General features: G+C 41.0%; 1 protein-coding gene across 3 annotated transcripts in view; it reads right to left on the bottom strand.

Annotated features, from left to right (window-relative positions):
- SPIDR (scaffold protein involved in DNA repair) overlaps window positions 1-20455 on the bottom strand; it is a 212735-nt gene that overhangs the window by 22837 nt on the left and 169443 nt on the right. For all 3 annotated transcript variants that reach the window (XM_013368108.3, XM_021292034.2, XM_021292035.2), the window contains one exon: window positions 5560-5718. In XM_013368108.3, coding sequence (XP_013223562.2) covers window positions 5560-5718 — 159 coding nt within the window. The remainder of the gene's footprint in view (window positions 1-5559; window positions 5719-20455) is intronic.

Here is a 20455-nt window from a genome sequence, read left to right as displayed (position 1 = left end):
CTACAGTTCTGGTCCAAGAACTTTGCATGTGACATGCTTGATTCTACTTTTTAACACAACAGTTTATAATTTGGGGGGGGATTTTTTGATTTCAATAATCATATCAGAGCTTCGGGGGAAAGTTACTACAGGGAGAAAATTTTAGCAGTATTAAAGAAAGTAGAAGGAAAACAATGTCTAGGAAAAGAAGAAAGAAAGATGTAAGGTTTACAGTAGGGCTTATGAAGAAAGGTGACAAGATTCTCTTCCAACATCTTCCACAGCTCTGCTCTGTGGATTCAAGACTTGGCACATCTCTGTTTACTCCTCTCCTACTCTCCGAATTTTAGTCTAAAACACCCCAGTTTTCTTTTGGCAGTATCAGTCTTAATCATTAAGACCTCAAAAATAAAGCAATTCCTAGCCCTTTGTGAAAATCTCCCTGCTCAAAACTGAAAAGAAATTCAGTAATAATCACCGAGACTGCATAAGCTTCAACTATCAAAAGACAAGCAATCCAAATATAAAGCTGCTACTGTAGGCTAGCTCTCCCTTTAATTGACTTATTAAGACCTTACAGTGCACAAGCTATGCGACACTGTATTTTCTCAGACTTCAGTAATAAAAGCGACAAAATCATAAAGTAAAAATCCGAGCCTACTAAACATACAGAGAGGAAGTGTTGCTGGCTTTGTTTCCGTAAGTGTTTTTTAGATAGATGAAATAATTTTGTTGAATAATTTTTTACATACTTTAATAACTCAGTTTTCTATAGTATATTAGAAATTACATATATTACATTAAAACACTGAAATTATAATATAAAATACTTTTGATTCAATATGGACATGCCTACGCTATTCTCCAATGCTGGTTACTGAACAGCTTCATGACAGAAGCACTGAAGATACAAGCAGCAGCCTGTGATTGTTAAAGAGAAGAAAACTGTGGAAAATACGTTTGTCTCTGATACATAAGCGGTCACCAAAAATAATTAAAAGGTAATGCAAATATTCAACATGTCAAAGCGATTATAGAAATTATGCTTTAAATGAAACTGAACTTTTAACCGCAGCAATTACTGAAGCATTTTGGGACCTCAAAACCTCAGAGACGTGGGTGGCTCTTTTAGATGGCAGTCTTTTTGGAGGAGGGAAAACCAAAGGAAGGAAGTTATGATTTTCTTGCTCTGAAGAGCATTCTTGCTATTACATTTCCTGTCAACGTCCAGCCGTTGAAACACTTTCTTATATAGCAGTTAGCAGTGGTCTTCTCTTCTGAGTGTAAAGGAAAAAGAAGATAAAGTATATGGTGAAGAGTAGAGGAAAAAAAGAGAGAGAGGCCAGAGAAGTACGTGACTTAAATAAAAAGAAAAAAAAAAAGAAAGAAAGAAAACCCTCAGGCACAATAGTGACCAACACTACAGACACACAGGGAGATTTCACACTTCACTGCCTAACATTTGAAAGTTTGGAATGACAAACAACAGAAGCCAACTTTATTTGAAAATGCAGACATTTCTCAGAGAAACATAACACTGGTTGATGAACTCAATATTCAGAGTCGATTTTCTTTAGAGGGAAATGCAACAGGTAGCACAGCAAAATACTGTGGAAGAACCTGCCATGAGTTAAAGGCTGGGTCGTGTGCCAAAGATTATGAGTTGATGTATCCTTCGAAGTGTTTTACTCTCCCCAGCATAAGTGTGGATTTTAACACTATCTATGCAACAGTTACACCTTCTTTCGAAACTTTTAAAGCATTTTTTCAATTTAAGGACAAAATCAGTACTGACACCCTGTGTTAATTATTTATGATGTTGAAGTATTTCTTCCTTCTCCCTTCATTTATAAACTGGTGTCATCTTGCTGTTCTGCTGAATAGAAACTCCTCATATTTCTACCTTACAGGAAAGCATAAAGAGAAGCAGCAGGTAGGTCTGCTATACTCAGCAGTAAAACAACTCAGTGTTTGGCAAATCAGGTGAAAAGACACAAATTGTCAAAATCCAAATTATTATTCTGTGCAGAACTCCAGTCAGGTCTAAAAACATACAATTGATATTTTTGTTGATAAAGAGAGATATGTAACTACAAAGTTTATCCAAGCTCATTGAAATTAACTTCTGGCAGGAAGCAGCAGACTGCGACAATTTATAGCTTATTTACTCCCGAGGCATTTTAGTGAGTGCTCAGCCCCTGCATCTAATTGCATCCATTTAGTTACTGGTTATACCGGACATACCTGAAACATGCCTTGGGATCTATTAAAACAGGGAGGTTACATCTCAGTTGTACTGCATACAGATTCTTAACCAAAATTTCTGCCTCCAGCAGTACACCGTCAAAATCTCACTTCCTCTCTCTCAAGGGGCTGAATTTATAAGACTGACAGATGAGGCAGTGGGAGGATGAGAGAGAACAGACAACTCTAAGGAGCCAACACCACCAGTGGCAGATCAATGAGTGTTCCTCATTCTTCTCTCTTTAAACGACTGTATCTTTCTTTTTTCTGCTGGTACTAAGTGTGTAGTTCCGGGAACAGCCGTAGAAAGGGTAGGAGAGAGGTATGAATGAGAGGGTGAACAGGTGTCAAGAAACAGACGCTGAACCACATAAGTGCTGTTAATTCAGCTGTGACAACACTGGATCCTACCTCATTCAACAGCCCCATGAAAAGACTAGAAGAACTGCTGGAAAGAAGACCCCAAAGAAGCCACGGCAACTTCGCCGTGACTCAGTCCTACCCATCTGTCCTACAGGATCGCCAGAAACTGGACTGCAAAGGGCAACACCGCTTCTCTACGGGACTGCAAGGGCAAGGATTTCTTGCAGGGATGGTTTCAGGGGCTACGTTTTATGCGGGGTACGGGACTCGCTCTGAAAAGAGCCTAAATCAATGAAAGACCTTCAAATGACCTAGTACAAGAGCCTAGTACTTGTTAAAGCATATGAGTATTCAAAAACAATACTGAACATTAACAGTGTTTCTCTCAATTTAAGATTATAATAATTCTAATTTTTCACAGGGTTGATCTTGGTCAAGACAGGAGATGGTTGTAAGAGTTCTATCCCACTTTTCCTTTGCAAAACAAGTGTTTTCTTATTAGGATAAGAAATGGGTTTAGTGTTTTTTTAGCACATCTTACAGTACAGATCCATTTCAAAGATCAAAGTCAGGTTTACAGCCAGGTTTTTGCCTGGATGTAAAATACCCTTTATTAGAGGTTTTTAGTCCTTGACATGCAACTTCAGGTTAAAACAGTGACAAAAAAATTGCATTTAGTGGAATGGATAATAGTACTTTAAATACTTGATGATGAAGATGGATGACGGCCTGGAAAATTTTTTTCAACAGTAAAAGTGGTCCATTGATGCAAAACGTTTGAGAACCTCTTATATCTGTTGAAAGAAAATCTCCTCTGTCTCACAGAGTGACTGAGGAAGCACTCTGTCTCTGTACGAGCAATTGCCATCCATGTGACTGCGGGACAACGTGCACATATGGGATCCTATCAGCCATTCCTGGCTTTCTCCAGATCATGTGCTTCAAAGGCACAGAAAAAAAAATAGTCATGACTGTCATGACTTTTCCCTCATATTTCCTACATTTTATTCCCTTTTATCCATTTTAAAAGCCACTGCCAGACTGCAGGAAACAAACAGTTTAAAAGCCATCTCCTTCCAAAAAAAAGGCAGCAGTCTTTCTAGCAGGGCAAACCACATAGTTCTTATTCACCCATGTGCTGCGAGCCAAGGTTGGGCACTCATAGGCATATCCCATCATGTGCTTGGATACACCACTGGCTCTGGAAACCCATTTATCCAGTGGCAATGAGTTCTACAGTCTAATTATGCTTTGTGTGAATAAGTACTCCCTTATATTCATTTCAGCTATGGCTTTATTGTGGTTTCCATCACACCTAGAATGACACAAAACGTGTCCCAACATTTAAAAGTAATAACAAGCTATAAAGCAGAACTTAGGCTAAAACAATTAAGGAAAACATAACCCCCTGAACAATTCCCCCACCCACCCATCTTGTACAATGAAATCACGTTTTAACCACTGCACTGTCCCTGAAGCTACACCAGCCTTTTTCTTTTAATGTTTCCTAGCAGGGTTACCACCAGCACAGCTCCAGCTGAGCCACCAGCATTTTCAGCAGAGTATCTTCTAATCTTCCTCAGAATAGCCAGAAGTAAGTTACTGCTGCTTTGAAACACAATTTACATTAGAAAAGTCTGTCTCTTATTAGTTAGGCAGAGTACTGGAAACACCAGCAGCCAGTTGTAAAACTTCATTTGTACCCAGAATTCCAAAGCCATTATTTAATTTGTCTGGAAAAAATGTAACTAGAAAAAAAAGCCAATAAAATAATTAAATAAGAAGACGTGTTTGTTATTAAAGCTCCATAAAAATGCAAGTAGGCTTGAAATCCAAAGGATCTGAAAATTAACACTGCAAGTACATAAAAAGAAAAGCATACTGAATAGGGCTGGCTGGAAAACAACAATTCCATTTTGCTAAACATTTCAAGGCTTTGAAATTTGTTTTTGTTCCAATATGAAACAAAAACGAGACTTTCTGAACGTTTTCATGAAATGAGGATGAGAGAGAGAGTATTCACTCCCTCTGGACCTGAAAAAAATCTTCTGAAGAAAATTGTCTCCAAAATAGATAATGTTTCCATGAAACATTCCGGTTTTGATGAAACAGCATTTTTCAACAGGGGAAAAAAAGTGTCAGCAGAAATATCATAGCCATTCTAATAGCAAAGGCTTATCTAGATTGGATGCTTGTACGAATAAATTATGTTGAGAACTGAACCAATCTAATTATATTTATATAGGTCCCCATGTGAACACCGTGTCACTTTCCTTAGAAAGATACTCTGTAAGCTACTTGATCTATTGAATTACTTTTCCTGATTAAAGATATTTTATTTTATTCAAAGAATGTAAAAGAAATCACAGAATAAGCAAAATCTGAGAGGTACCATAAGTCAATTTGTTACTTATCCAGGGGGATTTTTCTGTAAGCCTGTGGACATTCTTATTTCAAAATAAGAATGGCTTTATGCTTTGCAAGATTTTAGGTTTGTTTTTTTTCTAAAGAAACATAAACTGTGCTTCTAAGACCATATAGATGTAACTGAATTAAGGTCTTTTATACTAAGGGAAAGTCTGTGCTTGAAACTTTGAGCCATACTGAGCAGTACTGTAGAAAAGCATAATGTACTAAACAGTTCTTTAACAAAAGGGAGGTAAACTAGTGTTTTTCAGTCTTTGAATCTACTGAAGAGGAAGAAAACACTCATATTTTATGAAATATTGCATATGGCAATTCTTCTCTATTCCTTTCTCTGCTAAGTGTGTATTCGTGTGTTAACTTATTTATGCTCCTTTTAGAGTATGGTTGGCCCAAGTTCTATTGGATGTCCCAGAAAAGGCAATGAAGACATTTAATTGAACAAAGACAGATTAAGTTGTTCCAAAAAATATTGGTAACAGAAATAAAAAGGCAGATCACCTCTGCCTGCCACAGGACGCAATACATTCTGCCGCAAATTGTTCTCACCTTCCTCTTGTAGTTCTTTGCAAGATTTTCATTCCAGCTAAGCAGCAGGATTTTCCTTCCCACCTCCTGCAGTACTGCTCAACGTCTTCTGCAGAGCGCAGGGACTGCAACTGCACTTCGCTGAACATCCCATAGGCGTCCTGGACAAGGAGGCACAACCTGCAAAACATTCCTCCGTTACTCCCTCCCTCCAGTTCATAACAAAAGAGTTCATAAATTTATGAAAATTATATTACAAGCTTCAGGACAGGTCTTATTCTCTACCATATCTGGAGAATTTCTACCAAATAATGTATCAATAAACAAAATCAACACCATCAAAGTTTTTTTCCTGTATATTTTCAGGAGGTAACAGGGCCACGAAATAGAGAAGCATGACCAAAAAAAGCATAAAGGGCTTCCACAGGTTATTAGATAAATAAACTGTCATGCACTGTGTGGTTTGTGTACTTATGAAAAGAAGATTGAGTTTTTGCCTTGCTTGAAGTGAATTCTGCATTGCAGACAGAGCAATGATGCAAGCATACATGCATGTATATCGATGTAAAAATTCTGTTTAGAAGTAAACAAGGCAACATATTTCACAAGTAATAATCACCAACACTGAAACTGGCAAAGCAAACATTAGGTTTTTCTATAACTTTTTTACAAGAGTCCTAAGGATGCAAAAAAGAGTGAAATGTCAATTTTTATTAAAGCAATCCAAAACCAACAACATGAAACTGCAGATTAGCATATTCAATATTGGGTATGAAGAAGCCCAGAGGAACTATTTTAAGGAGGTAATTAAAGAACCTGTTAAACAAACAATTTGATTAAAGTAATCTATGCAAGTAGGGTCTGTAGGGCTGGGAAATATCACTCAACCAACTTGCTGGCATTTCAAAAAGATATTACTGTCATAGCAGATATGGCAAAATCAGTGGATGTCATATATTTAGATAGTCAAAAATGCATTTCACAAGATTCTGCACCTGAGATGAGCAGCCACGATAGCATGAGTCACGCTGTGATGGGTTTAATTGCCCCAGAAAGAGACAGTTAAGCATGGAAACTTTTCAAAGGGAGACAAAAGTTACCTCTGAGGGTAGCACATGCATCTTTATTTCTAAATAAAACTCTGGGGTGCACTAGGCAGCAGAATTCGGCTCATTTCAAAGGCACCTGGCAAAAGTACCTCCCCAGAGCAGCACCATTGTTCACAGCAAGCTGACTCCCACTGCTTTTGCAGGACTTCATATAACATATTATACGCATCCTGAAAGCATTCAACAGTAGTCATTATATCTTTATAAAACACATTTTAAATTAAATGAGCTCCCAAATTTTTCTGGAAGAAATCCAAGTATTTTTTCACAGGGAAGCTTAGGTACATGGAAGATCACTAATCACAGTTTCCTTTTTCATTATGAACCGTTTAACTCCAGCTTACACCCTTGAGAGGGCTGGATTTGACACAGGTCGCAACTCCAAAGCATTTCAGACATCAGCAGCTGTGCTAACATCAGCTGAGAGTCCTCATTTTTCAGATTCTGGTGCTGGTTTTGAGGACCAGGGAGTGGTAGGATAAACACTAACAAAGGCTCCCGTATTTCCCCCGTTATCTCTAGCTACAAGGGTCTCACACAAAGTCTTCACCAGGCAAAGAAATCTTAAGTACAATTCCTACACAGCCTGCCGAAGTTCAGAAGTCCTTTAGAGCTGTGAAACTCTGCTTCTACCCTGAGCAATGACCAACAGGAGGAAACCAAATGCTGCTGTGATGTGTAGGCTGGAAGGATATGTACCCTGATCTCTGGGATGAGTGGCGTTCGCATCCTAGAAAGTGGGTGACTTTTAACAGTATAAACCTGTGTCTTCAACAGCTCTGTCACTCTTTACATTTTCTGTGTAAACCAACCCATGAGACAATTTCTGGATTTGCACCACAAGATGATCCCCAACTCAAAAGGACAAAGACTGATGAGCCATGAACACGACAGCCCAGAAGCAGAAGAACTACAGCTGCCCAACGCTTTCCGTGTCAGGACCTTGCAGCCGGTTAAAAACTCTCCCGAGTTTTAACTGATTGGACTAAAACTCCTCATGCTATTGTTTTGCTTGGAAAAACAGAGCTAACACACTCTGGAAATTTCTGAAAATCAGATTGAAGGGAACAGGAAAAACAAAGCAAACAGTTTTGCCTATGTTAACAAAACATCCAGTGACTGTTAATTGTGAGAAATTAGGCCTTTGTATCTTGGAGCAAGCAAGGGCCAACTGAGTTAGCGTTTCATATCTGATCAGTTCAGCAGTCTCTTAACTGATCACTGGAATTTCTCATATCTTTAGTGAGCCATAACTGAATGCAAGTAAGTCTCAGACTAGCTGGCACCAGGCTCATATTAAGTCCTCTGGGACAGGTTAATTGCCCAAATAAAATTAGCTTGGTTGGTGCCAAACACATCAGTCACTAAAAGTGCATTTTCCCAGTCCTTTTAAGACAAGCAAAGAGATGGCTGCTGTCAGACATAGCAGTCTCAAATCCCCACATCTCTGGCTGCATATTTCCATCCCTTTGTGGTGGTAGCATTAATGACTAGGATAGGAAACGGATCTGACCAAAAAAAAAAAAAATCTGTAGCCAAATAATCATAATCAGATCAGCTCCTTGAAAATAAACTCTGTAGAAGTGAACTCCTGTTTGCGTGGAGTACCACTTCTAGGCAAGGATGTATTTTCCAAGGCAGGATGAGGAAGCTGAAGCTTCCACTCCAGCTGTCTGGTGTATGCAGCACAACATCCCAGGTCATATGATGGGAGAATGGTCATCTTATGACCAAGATGAACATACAGAAGTAAAGAAAGAACTGGGTAACTTGGGGCTTATATCACTAATGTTCCCATTCACATTAGTAACACATTCATGAGTATTGGCATCATGAAGAAACACAGAGCTGCAGAACCTCTTGCACCAAACCCCAAGTACTTTTGCTCTGCCAGGACCATAGATATGAGCAGACATCCACTACACTATACTTGTTCTAACAGCATCCAAAAGGTATTCACAATTTTAAAATGAAATGTATATATTCACTCAATTGGAGGACAGAATTTCACAAATAACCTCCAGTTACCCAACTGCAGACTGAGAAAAGGAATATCCCAAACTGATGCTATGAAAAGAACTTCACAGACGCATGTTCCCTGCTTCAGCACACTTCTAAAACAGTATGAATGATGACAAAATCTTGAAATACTCTCAACACCATTTGATCTGTCTCACACAGGTTGAGTTGGTAATGCTATACATATTTAATGCTGAGTGACAACTGATTTTCCTACTTTATGACTACTGTTAAATAAGCTGAACTCCACAACAGACTCAGCAATGCATTTGGAGAACTAATCTCAAACTTGGGGGCAGACTTTTTAACATGAGGAAGACATTTTTTACACTGAGGGTGGTGAAACACTGGCACAAGTTGCGCAGAGAGGTGGTGGATGCCCCATCCCTGGAGACATTCCAGGCCAGGCTGGAGAGGGCTCTGAGCAACCTGATCTAGTTGAAGATGTCCCTGCTCATTGCAGGGGTGTTGGACTAGATGAATTTTGAAGATCCCTTCCAACCCAAATCATTCTATAATTCTATGAAAATGGTTCTGTTCTTAATGGATTTTGCACACACTGTTAGCATCACTCACAGTAGTTCAGTGGCTTTCAGAGGCTGTTGATTCATAGCCTTAACTTCCTCACTGGCATTGTTTTTTTCCTTGATTTCACTTCATTCCGAGAAAAGTGCATTTGTATTATTTTCCCATGTTAGTGTTGCTCTCATATTGCAGAAAAATGTTCTTGCAAATTAAGCTTTAGCAGCAAGTATGACTGTGATTAAAGCAATGGTTTGTCCCATGATTTTTCCCCCCTTTGAAGCTCACTACTAGGATGAAAACCCACATCTAAATTATGAGACAAACTATAAATCCAGAATGAGTATTTGCCTCCAGGAATTCAGCATTTATATTTTGTGCACATCTATCACAAATACTTTTTTTTTTTTCCATAAAATGCGGTGTTTGTACTGAATCAGTTAATAAACTAAGACATACCTTTACCACAGCCTTGTCAGTACGCATAGTAGTGAACTGTTGTTAAAAAGGGCAAGATCACCATTTTTATCAGCAGTGCTCATGTAGGGAGGAAAAAAGGCCACCTTTATTTTTGGACAATAGGATGCAACCCTGCGTAAGACTTGAGATTCAAATATGATTTTGGAAACTTAAATTTCTCATGCAAATTCACTCCAGAAGCAAGGGGTAGCAGGAAAGTCAGCAGAGGAGTGAGTGTGGGCGACGCCAGACTAAGGGAAAGGTGAAGTATGAGTCACTGGTAATAACAAAGGGGGCGAAGATAGGGAATAATAAGTGAAGCAGAGATTAGCCTTTTTTTTCTTATTTATTATTTTTTTTTAAGTAATGACACAGTAAGTCTCATTCAAATGCTTGGGAAGACTTTGTTAATTTGTTAATAGCCAGGAGCAAGGATGAGGGCTGGAGGAAGATGGGTCTGATTACTCTGCATTACTTCTATGACTGTGCTCATCTTTAGGAGAAAATATCTCCCAGTAGAAATCTGGAGAAGCTTACAGGATTACTCTGCCATGCTCTTCTCCTAGTTAGTCACTCCTCATGGATAAAGGGTAAAACCTTCTTCTACTGTTACTTTTTTATGCATGGAAAATCACCTCTCTCCACACTACTGCTTTGTATTGGGCAGCTGACTTCCTGGAGAGGTGAGTGCAATAAAAACCTTCTTCAGCTTTGGTCACCTCCAGCCTCCTCAGCAGCCAGTGGAAAAGAATAAGAAAATGAAGATCTGCCTGCAGAGATGAGAGCGCACGGAGGCCAGAACTGACTGATGACACAGGGATCGCCTTTACTGAGTCTTGTGAAAACAAGCAGCAGAAATTTGTCACGAGCAGATCTTAACTAACAAATAATTATTTTACCCTTGGGCAGAAGGACAACCATGTGGCCCACAGCAGCTTTTCCTCATGCGCAGCTAAACCGTGCAGTACAGCAGGAGGAGCGGGATAACCAGGGAAACGCCACCACCTTCACCATGCTCAGCAAGGACTTCATTAGTTACTCTTTCTTTGGAAGGCAGGGAAAGAGGAGAATGGGGAAATGCCTGAAAACTAGTTGAATTGTATTAGATCTGATATTTGCTCATCCTTTATCTTAACCATCCAAGAGGCAGCTGCTGCTGCTTTGTTTGTCAGAAGGACCTCTTATCTCTTTGAGGTGTGGTCCTCGCAGAGGCACAAAGCACACGTACATAAACACACATAAACAAAAACCCCCTCTCTCCCTTAATCACCAGCGGCACAACACAACACAACGCCAATTCAGCAACTTGTCTGGTCAAGTCTCAAGGTGGAGCTGATTCACTCCTGCTAATACGGCTCAGATTCAAATTGCAACCTGCAGGACACCACCCTACCGGGATTCAATTTATCCCTACCTTATGCGCTCCTTGCTTTCACCATACCCGTATTATTTCTGAAAAAATCAAAGCTCAGGCCACAGCTCTAAACAGAGAGGGAACAACAATCCAACTCCCCCACTCCCACATAACACTAGAAGGGTTTTCCTATTAAAAGCACTGTATTCACCAGATCAAAAACTGCTTCATGTTCCCTTTTGAAAACTATGTACCTGCTGTAGCAGTCTTTAGGGAGACACAAGATTCAGAGTTCCATGTGATCCATGTGATTTGCTGCCAGTAAATAGTGACTGAAGCTCTACAGAGCATAACTATGGATTCACCAATACAAACAAAAAATAATGGTGACAATGACTAACCCCTTCTATGCATGGTTGCAGAGGTACACAGGTAGACAGGAAAACATAAGCACCCCTGCTTCCATTTTATAAGGGGAATGTCAAGTTCAAAGAAGAATCCTGGTCATAATTCCTTCCAAGTGCAGACGGCTGGAACACCTCTCCTATGAGAACAGGCTGAGAGAGCTGGGATTGCTCAGACTGGAGAAGGCTCCAGGGAGACCTTATTGTGGCCTTTGAGTACATAAAAGGGGCATATAAGAAAGATTGGGACAGATTCTTCAGCAGGACCTGTTGCGATAGGACAAGGGGTAATGGTTTAAAACTAAAAGAGAGGAGATTCAGTCTAGATGTGAGGAAGAAATTTTTTACAGTGAGGGTGGTGAAACACTGGCCCAGGTTGCCCAGACAGGTGGTAGACGCCCCATCCCTGGAGACATTCAAGGTCAGGCTGGATGGGGCTCTGAGCAATCTGATCTAGTTGAAGATGTCCCTGCTTATTGTAGGGGGCTGGACTAGATGAACTTTGAAGGTCCGTTCCAACCTAAACTATTCTGTGGTTCTATGTTTCTAGCACCCAGACTGATGCTCTGGTTTCAAGCACTGAGATGACCCAAATGGCAGTAACTTGCTTTGAGAATGGGAGGTTTAAAATTAACCACAGCTGCAAGAATTATAAACTCCCAATCAATCCAGAACTTGTACGGGATTTGCTGCTCCAGCTAGATCCCTGTAAGTCAATGGGGCCTGATGGGATTCATCCAAGGGTACTTAAAGAGCTGGCTGATATCATAGCGAGACCTGCCTCCATGATTTTTCAATGGTCCTGGGTATCTGGAGAGGTCCCAGTCGGCTAGAAGCAAATGTTGTCCATGTCTTCGAGAAGGGCAACAGGGATGACCGTGGCAACTACAGGCCTGTCAGTCTCACTTCTGTGCCTGGCAAAATCATGGAGAAGATTATTCTGGGAGTTATTGAAAAACACCTGAACGACAACGCAGTCATTGGTCCCAGCCAGCACAGCTTCTCAAAGCGGAAGTCTTGCTTGATCAACTTACTTTTGTTCTATGACAAGGTTACCCAACTAGCTGACCAAGGGAAGCCTGTCAATGTGATCATTTTGGATTTCAGTAAAGCCTTTGATACTGTCTCTCACAGTATCCTCCTGGACAAGTTGTCTAGCATAAAGCTGGATATACACACAATGCAGTGGGTGAGCAATTGGCTGATGGGCCGGGCACAAAGGGTTCTAGTAAATGGGGTTATGTCAGGCTGGTGACCAGTCACTAGTGGGGTTCCACAGAGATCCATCTTAGGGCCAGCACTCTTCAATGTCTTCATAAATTACTTGGCCGTGGGACTTGATGGAATACTAAGTTTGCTGATTACAAAAATTTAGGAGGAGCCATTGACACTTGAGAGGACAGAGAGGCCCTGCAGAGGGATCTGGACAAACTGCAGAACTCAGCAATCACCAACCATATGAAGCTTAACAAGAGCAAGTGCCAGATTTTGCACCTGGAACACGGCAACCTTGGCTGTACATACAGACTGGAGGACGAGATGCTGGAAAGCAACTCTGTGGGGGTTCTGGTCAATGGCAAGTTGAACATGAGCCAACATTGTGGCATGGCAGCCAAGAGGGCCAACCGTGTCCTGGGTGCATGAAGCACAGCATTGCCACCCGGGCGAGGGAGGTGATTGTCCTGCTCTGCTCTGCACTGGTGCGGCCTCACCTGGAGCACGGGGTGCAGGTCTGGGCACCACAGGATAGAAAAGATATTAAGCTGCTATAGAGTGTCCAGAAGAGGCTACAAAGCTGGTAAAGGGTTTGGAGAGGAAGTCATAGGAGGAGCAGCTAAAGACACTTGGTTTGTTCAGCCTGGAGGAGACTGAGGGGAGATCTTGTCATGGCTACAGCTTCCTCACACAGGGAAGAGGAGGAGCAGGCGCTGATGTCTTCTCTCTGGAGACCAATGACAGAACCCGAGGGAATGGCAGGAAGATGTGCCAGGGGAGGTTTAGGTTGGACATTAGGAAAAGGTTCTTCACCCAGAGGGTGGTGGAGCACTGGAACAGGCTCCCCAGGGAGGTGTCACGGCCCCAAGCCTGACAATGTTCAAGAAGAGACTGGACAACACCATCAGACACATGGTGTGAACTCTGGAGTTGTCATATGCAAGGAAGGAGTTGGACTTGATGATCCTTACAGGTCCCGTCCAACTCAGGACATTCTATGATTCTACTGAAAAGTGAAGTTTGCGATCATTTAAGTTCTTGTTCGGCAATTGTGGAAGGCCCCAGAAGGAGAGAAAGGAGAAGGCTGTTCAGGAGTGCTGGACCTGGCAGAGCAGGAGCAGCGCACACAGTTAAACACCAGACACTCTGGTTCCCTCCAGTGAGACACAGGCTGACCTTGCAGAAGTATTGGTGGAAACTGCACATGTGACAGGAGTATCACCAGGGCAATCAAATCTTATCTCAGCATCTCAAACAGAAAATATTTTGCAGAGGCCTCCCCCGTGTCAGGAAAGGAATCTTTTCTTTGCAGGCAACTCTTAGCATGTGAGTATTTATATAACATGCTTTGCAATAACTCACTACAGTAACTATACCAAGCCCATCATTTTGGATTTTCCTTGGTTTTCCTTACATTTTTATGCATGTGTTAAAAAAAAAATGAAAAAGAGTAAGAGTGGTTATAAAATAACTGTTGCTTACTTTTATTCATTTCCTTGAACAGTCACTTACTTCAATACAAACTGGAAAATCAGATGCAACTTTCACAGTGTCTTGCATGAATCCCTGCCTGTTGATTGCTTTTTCCATTTCTTCATTCAGTTTAATCCTTCCACCTACTATTTTCTGTCTATGACCTGAGGAAGCAGCAATTCTGTGGGAAATGGCTTTTGTGCGTAGGAAGAGACCTGCACGAGCCAAACATATCAGCAGGGCTCCCTTCTTAATGCAGAACATGCATGCAGAGAATGGAGCTCCACCACTCTGTAAATGTTCCCACTCGAAACATGGAACACCACCTGCCTGGTGGAAACTACGTACAGCTTCTCGAGAACGGGTGTAGCACAAAACCAGACAGCTTTTCATACTTGCAATGACAAACACGGCTTCACACGTGACATTTTTTTTCAGCATAAACCATTTCTTCTACAAAGTTTTCATGTGTCACCGAATGAACTTTTTAAACCCCCCATCTGACGCTGTTTCTAAGTGCACTTTCAAAGTAAACTGCTGATGTGTGCGTTTTATTTGTACACAGAATTTTACTCAAAAGTAAACAAGACATTTAAAACCATAAAAAGACATTCCTGACATCCACTCAAATATAATCTGGAGCCTAAGCGAAAATTTCAAGGAGTTACGGAGTTGCATCTGAGAAATATTTTCAGTATCAGCCGATAGCTTCACTTAACTCAGATTCATAAACAAATATTGAAGCTGTTCTATATTAATATTTCAAATCCAAACTAATTATGCCACGTAAGTAAAAATTTATAGTGATGGCTGGTTTGGAAGACACAGAAAAATAACTTTCTAAGTATTGCCTAAAAGTTTGTATAAAGGTTCAGCTGCAAGAAACCAGCAAGTCTTTCCTCCCTCCTGATCCCCCAGGCATCTCCCCCGCACAACACGACGCTGCACGTAATTTACGGTCCTTCTGTTAACATCCATTCCGTACAGCCTGTTATGTAAATAAAAACAATTTTGGGTGGTAACAAAACAGCAAGCACATCAGATCATCCCAGCTTGTTTCGGACTCAGTATGCTGTTAATTGTAGTTGGTAAAAAAAAATAATGATGCACACACTCCTCAGGTTCCTCAGCTCCTTCAGAATGGAATCCCTTTACAATTCCTTGGTTATTTCAGTATACAATGCAGAGTAAACATTATTTTCCTGTATGTCATGATCTACTAATCAAGAGTCAAAATCTACATTTAAGAAACTTACAGCCTCAGCTGAAAACTGCAAGTCTCTCTTATGGATGATCTCCAGTAGAAAAATCATGTTCCAAATATAACGTGTAATTACCACCCAGTCATTTAAAATACTTATCTATGAATCTGAGGAGGGGTTCTTTGTTTATTTTTTTTAATCTTAAGACTTGGTAATTATTGTTTTGGCATATGAGATTTCCAACAGTCGGCGAGGTGCTGCCAAAAGATCTTCTCTTGCAAGGTGCTCAGCACCCTCCTTTCCAAGAAAATCAGCATTCAACTGCTGGTTCTGGCAACATTTCGCACCATCTTTGCCACATTATATTTCCTCCACTCCTCGGTTCCTCATACATAAAAAGCAGAATAAAAGTCCTGTCTTCAAAGGGTGAACTGAAAGCAACAGCTGAATAATAGTGGTATCTAGGAGGGCAGGTCTACAAAGCGTATTCTGTGTGCTAGATCCCATTTGAGCTAGAGGAGGAGGCTATATATATATATTTATCTATATATATATCTGTATGTATGCATGCATGTATGGAGAGAAGGCTTCCATGCAGTATCTACCCATTTTTTCCATGCTACCAGGCTTAGATAGCTCTCGAGTCCCACTGCAAAACCCATGGCAAGGGCTTTACAATATTACAGCATCTGGAATGAAGCAAGAATACTGCAGCAGCAGTACCAGGGTCGCTTATCTTTCAACACAGTATTATTTGTGGACTCACCAGATTTACTTCTGAACCACACAGGCAATGAATGCGATTCTAGAAGACTGAATTTAAAAAAAAAGAAAAAAAAAAAGGAACACAAACAAACAAAAAAAACAATGTGAAGTGAGTATTAAAAAAAGTAACTGTCCATTCAGCAGGCACAGAACATCCTAAAACACATTCTTAGTAGTATAGCATTGCACATGTGCTTCCCCAAAGCATGTGAAGGGTAAATGAAATGTAATAACACTGCAGGATTTCTTACAGAGCTGTGTCTGTATTTAATAAGGCATTCTGCTGTTTCAATGCCACATCATCCCACCGAACTAGCACAAAAAGATAATATTAACTGAAATAAAAGGCAGGATAAAGAGCAAAGAAGAAAAGCAGAAGAAGTGATATCACGTTGGCGCTCCTGCCCTGGCAGAAAGGCAATTTTCCACTCCTTTTCGCAGGGTCTGCCGTTTCTGTTTTTCACTCAGCTGTTTGTCTCTGCTCCTGCGGCTGCCTTTCCTAGGTGTGTTTCTAAATGCGGGAGAGGGAGCGTGTTTGTGTGTGCGCCTCGCGTGTTTACCAGAGCGGTGGTAGCAGTTCTCAGCAGTCCACCGAGAGTTCTAGGAAACGGCCCCTGTTATTTTATTCTGGGTCAGTGTCAGCTCATGTCAGGCAGTAAAGATCAGCCAGGACAGCTCGCTCCATCTCGCAGTCCTGGCCGGAGGCCTCAATGGGAGAGGGGAAGGGAGCGAGCAGCGAGTGGGCGGAGAGCCTTCCCAGCACTCTACCAACCACCGCACGAGGAATTATGATAAACACCGCTCTGGAAACCAGATACAACAGTACATTGTGTTCTTCTTCGGAAAAACAACCAGACTTCGGCTCACTTAAAGTAAACAGTTAATCCTGTTTATCCTTTTTTTTTTTTTTTCTTTCTTGATGAGTTGTTAACAGAACAATCTCTTCTGCACAGCAAATAAGAGATCTGTCCCTTCAAGGAAAAAAAAATCAATTTGATATGTAAGCTTTCTACTATCGGCAAACAGCGTGGAATAACAGTCTTTCTTGGCTTAAACCGACTTAAGACAGCAATGCCAAAACTGAATGAAACCTTTCCCTCACTTACATACTTTATTTTGGAAAACTGAAGTCCCAAACAGAGCGTTCTATCCATCCCTCTTAACCATTCCTTTTCTGACAAGAACAGGCAAAACTGGTTAAAAACACAAAAATTCGGGGTGCGTGGTGTCCTTGCAGCGGCCTGAGCGCACAGAGGATGCCTGGGGTGGACAGATGAGCTGCTGGGCAGGGGGGCGGCTGCCCCCAGCTTCTCTCTGGGAGGTGAAAAGAGGAGTCGGACTGATCGACGGCAACTGAGGCAACAAACTGCAATCCTGCTCTCCAAAATATATGCTTACTGTGCAAGTTCATGATGTCCCTGATTTTCAATATTAAGGGTGATTAATTAGAAAAGCAGATGGAATTGATTATCTTGTTTTGCTGGAGCCACCACAGCCTACCTATTAACTGCTTCTTACTGGGGGTTCCAACCGAGTTCAATGAAAGCTACAAGCTTTTCCAAAGGGAATTCTAATTTTTAGCACTCAGGAGTTTAAATAGCTCCAAGAGTCAACAACAGAAGTGTGCTTAACATCGCTAGTCAGTAAAAGTTTGTTGATTTAGCTATTTATAATCATAAAAACACATGATTTGCAAAACTGAAAGAGGAGAAGGAAGATATTTCCCTGGTTTTACTGATTTTGCAAGCTCTAAGATTCTGTGTAAGCAATGTCACCAAGTGCAAAAATGTATATTCAGGTCTGTGAGTGAAAACCTGATTTTCAGATTTTTTAAAAATATATTTTAAATGTGAAACTTTTTTATTTTTCCTGCTTTTCCTCCCCTTTGTTCTCCATTTATTCATAAATCTTTTGCAGCAGTTGCTGAATTTACAATTGCCCTGATGAGCTCTAATGTGACAGAGCAGGACCGAGCAGCCCTATTTCCCATTGCAGATCCTGGGCCGGGGAGGCAGCTGCCAGAAAGCTGAGCCCAGCAGCCCGGAGAAGCAGCCTCAGGACTGTCCCCACCACTCCACCATTTTGCCCTCCACCATGGCCTCCAGCCAAGCCTGGAAGAGCCAGTACTGGTAGGACAGGACTGCTGCTGAACACTTACTTCATCTTGCTCCAAGGGCACCCTGTCATTTAACCCCCTCCCTTCCAGCACGACACCTTCACAAGAAAAGCATGGTTCCTCTCTTGTGATTGTGGGTTTGGCCTGCCAAATTTGTCCCCAAATTGGTGGGCAGTTCACAGTGCTATCTATGAAGGACCCAACTGATCCAACTCATGCTGCAGCTCTGAGGAGAGCAGTTATCAGCTGCATAACTGTAGGAAAGAAGCAATATACTTTGGTAAAACCCCTTCAGGGACATGGTTTAGTGCTAGAGTTAGGTTGGGCTTGATGATCTTGAGGGTCTCTTCCAACCAAAATGATTCTTTCATTCTCTCTGGGGAAGCCAGAGGAGAATGTGGTGGAGCTACAGCCTCTGCTTGTTGGAGGAACTCCCAGGAGTAGGATAAGAAAGAAACAAACCTAAATTGCTTAGGGTGCAGTTATAACCCATGTACAAGAAAGAGTCCTTTGACTCCCCATATTTTGACCCCATGGTGGCAGGCCACCATCATGCCCTGCTTCAGGAGGAAATGTATCCAGCCGAGAGGAATGCAAACGAGAGGTCAATCAATGGGACATCGTTAGGAGACGAAGCAACAGCAGAAGGAAAACGTGGAAGGTAACAAAAACAAAGGTCAGGAGGAAATGCTCTCTGATATTACCTCTTCTCCACTTCCTTTCTTACACCTTGCTGTTCTCCATGTCTCTGGTAATTAGAGATTAAGGAAAAAAATGCTGGTCTGTGGCCACACTTGTGTAATCCTGTGGATGACCTATGACCATCGCTGATGAAGCACTTTCTCCAGAGACATTTGTTTTTTTTAATATCAGAAATTATGGGCATAATAACTGCTGCTGAAAGGGAAGTGCAGGTGGCAGCAGTTTTCCAATTTGAAAATGAAAAAAATAAAAGTGTTATTACCCTTTTAAGATTCCATTTGAACTTTCCAAAATGAGAAATCCTATTTTCTGTTTTAGGTCTTTATAAATTACTTTTAAATAAGCAGCAGGACTGAGCCATTATCCAAACCTCACTCCATTTCCATTGATTTCAATGAGCCTCATTTCATGACGTATAGCAGGCAGAGAAAACACCTGGGCAGCACCAGCAACATTTCTCCACCTTGATTTCATTCAATCATTCATGCAAATTCCATGTTTCTCTTATAAAACTACCTAAACTGAACACAAATCAAGGATCGTAAACTGAAGTAATTTTATAAACATCACACTCACAATTTCCCATAATTTCAAGGAATCGTTTTTAGCAGGATCAGAACTTGGGGCACAGCACACAGTACATAAAAAAGAATCTTAAATCTATAATATCCTGTTTTGTTTTTTATAAATTTAATTGGGTAATATTAGGATGTGCATAGAGAATCTCTCACTTTTTTCATCATTTTGGTTAACTTTGGATACATGTGGAGATTTCAAAAATTACATGTGCTAGTGGGAAATGGTCTAAAAGAAAAAATCTCTACTACAGCATCTTAATCACAATTAACTCTGTACAGATGAGAGTCCTTATTTTATATCTCATGCATGTGGAATACTATTTTATTGTAATGACACAATCAGTCATTACACTGGATTTAATATAATAACCCTGGTCGAATACTGAGGAACTGCATGTGTGGTATAATTGATTCTGATTTTCCCTTCCCCCCAAAAAAGAAAACAGTCCTGAAAGTAAGAATCTGTTCAAATATCAGTACAGCATAGTTTGTTCTCATTATTTATATTGCAAGGGAAAGAAAAAAAGAGGACCAAATCTAATCAAAACTACAGGAAGAGTTTAGAGAGACAGAAGATAACAATGTAAATTAGAACTGGATTAGGGCCCTTAGTAAACCTATCTATTCATGCCAAAAGAGGTGATTTAATATTCTGTGGTTAAGCTTCTGGTTTTGTCTTACCCAAAAGAATATCAACAATAGCACATTGTTCTCCTGCCACCGTGCTGGTGTTACAGCCCCTGATGTGATTCAGCACAGGCCTGGAGAAGCACAGCTCAACACAGTTTGGATCTTCCGGAGCTGTCACCCACTGCAGGCCAGCAGGAGATGGAACATCACAGCCAAGATAACAAGATACCTTTTGTCTTTAAAACATGCAGTTTCCTGTTGATAGTATTCTGTATTGTCACACTAGTCGTGTCCTCTTTTTCCTGTCACACGTACCTTCCCTAATTGAGACTCCACTGAACTGCGCTGAGGAAGCATAAAGGCAGGGAC

The sequence above is a fragment of the Columba livia genome, chromosome 2 (assembly GCF_036013475.1).
Source record: "Columba livia isolate bColLiv1 breed racing homer chromosome 2, bColLiv1.pat.W.v2, whole genome shotgun sequence".
NCBI lineage: Eukaryota > Metazoa > Chordata > Aves > Columbiformes > Columbidae > Columba > Columba livia.
The sequence above is the reverse complement of the archived record's forward strand: the minus strand, read 5'-3'. Positions and strand labels throughout refer to the sequence as shown.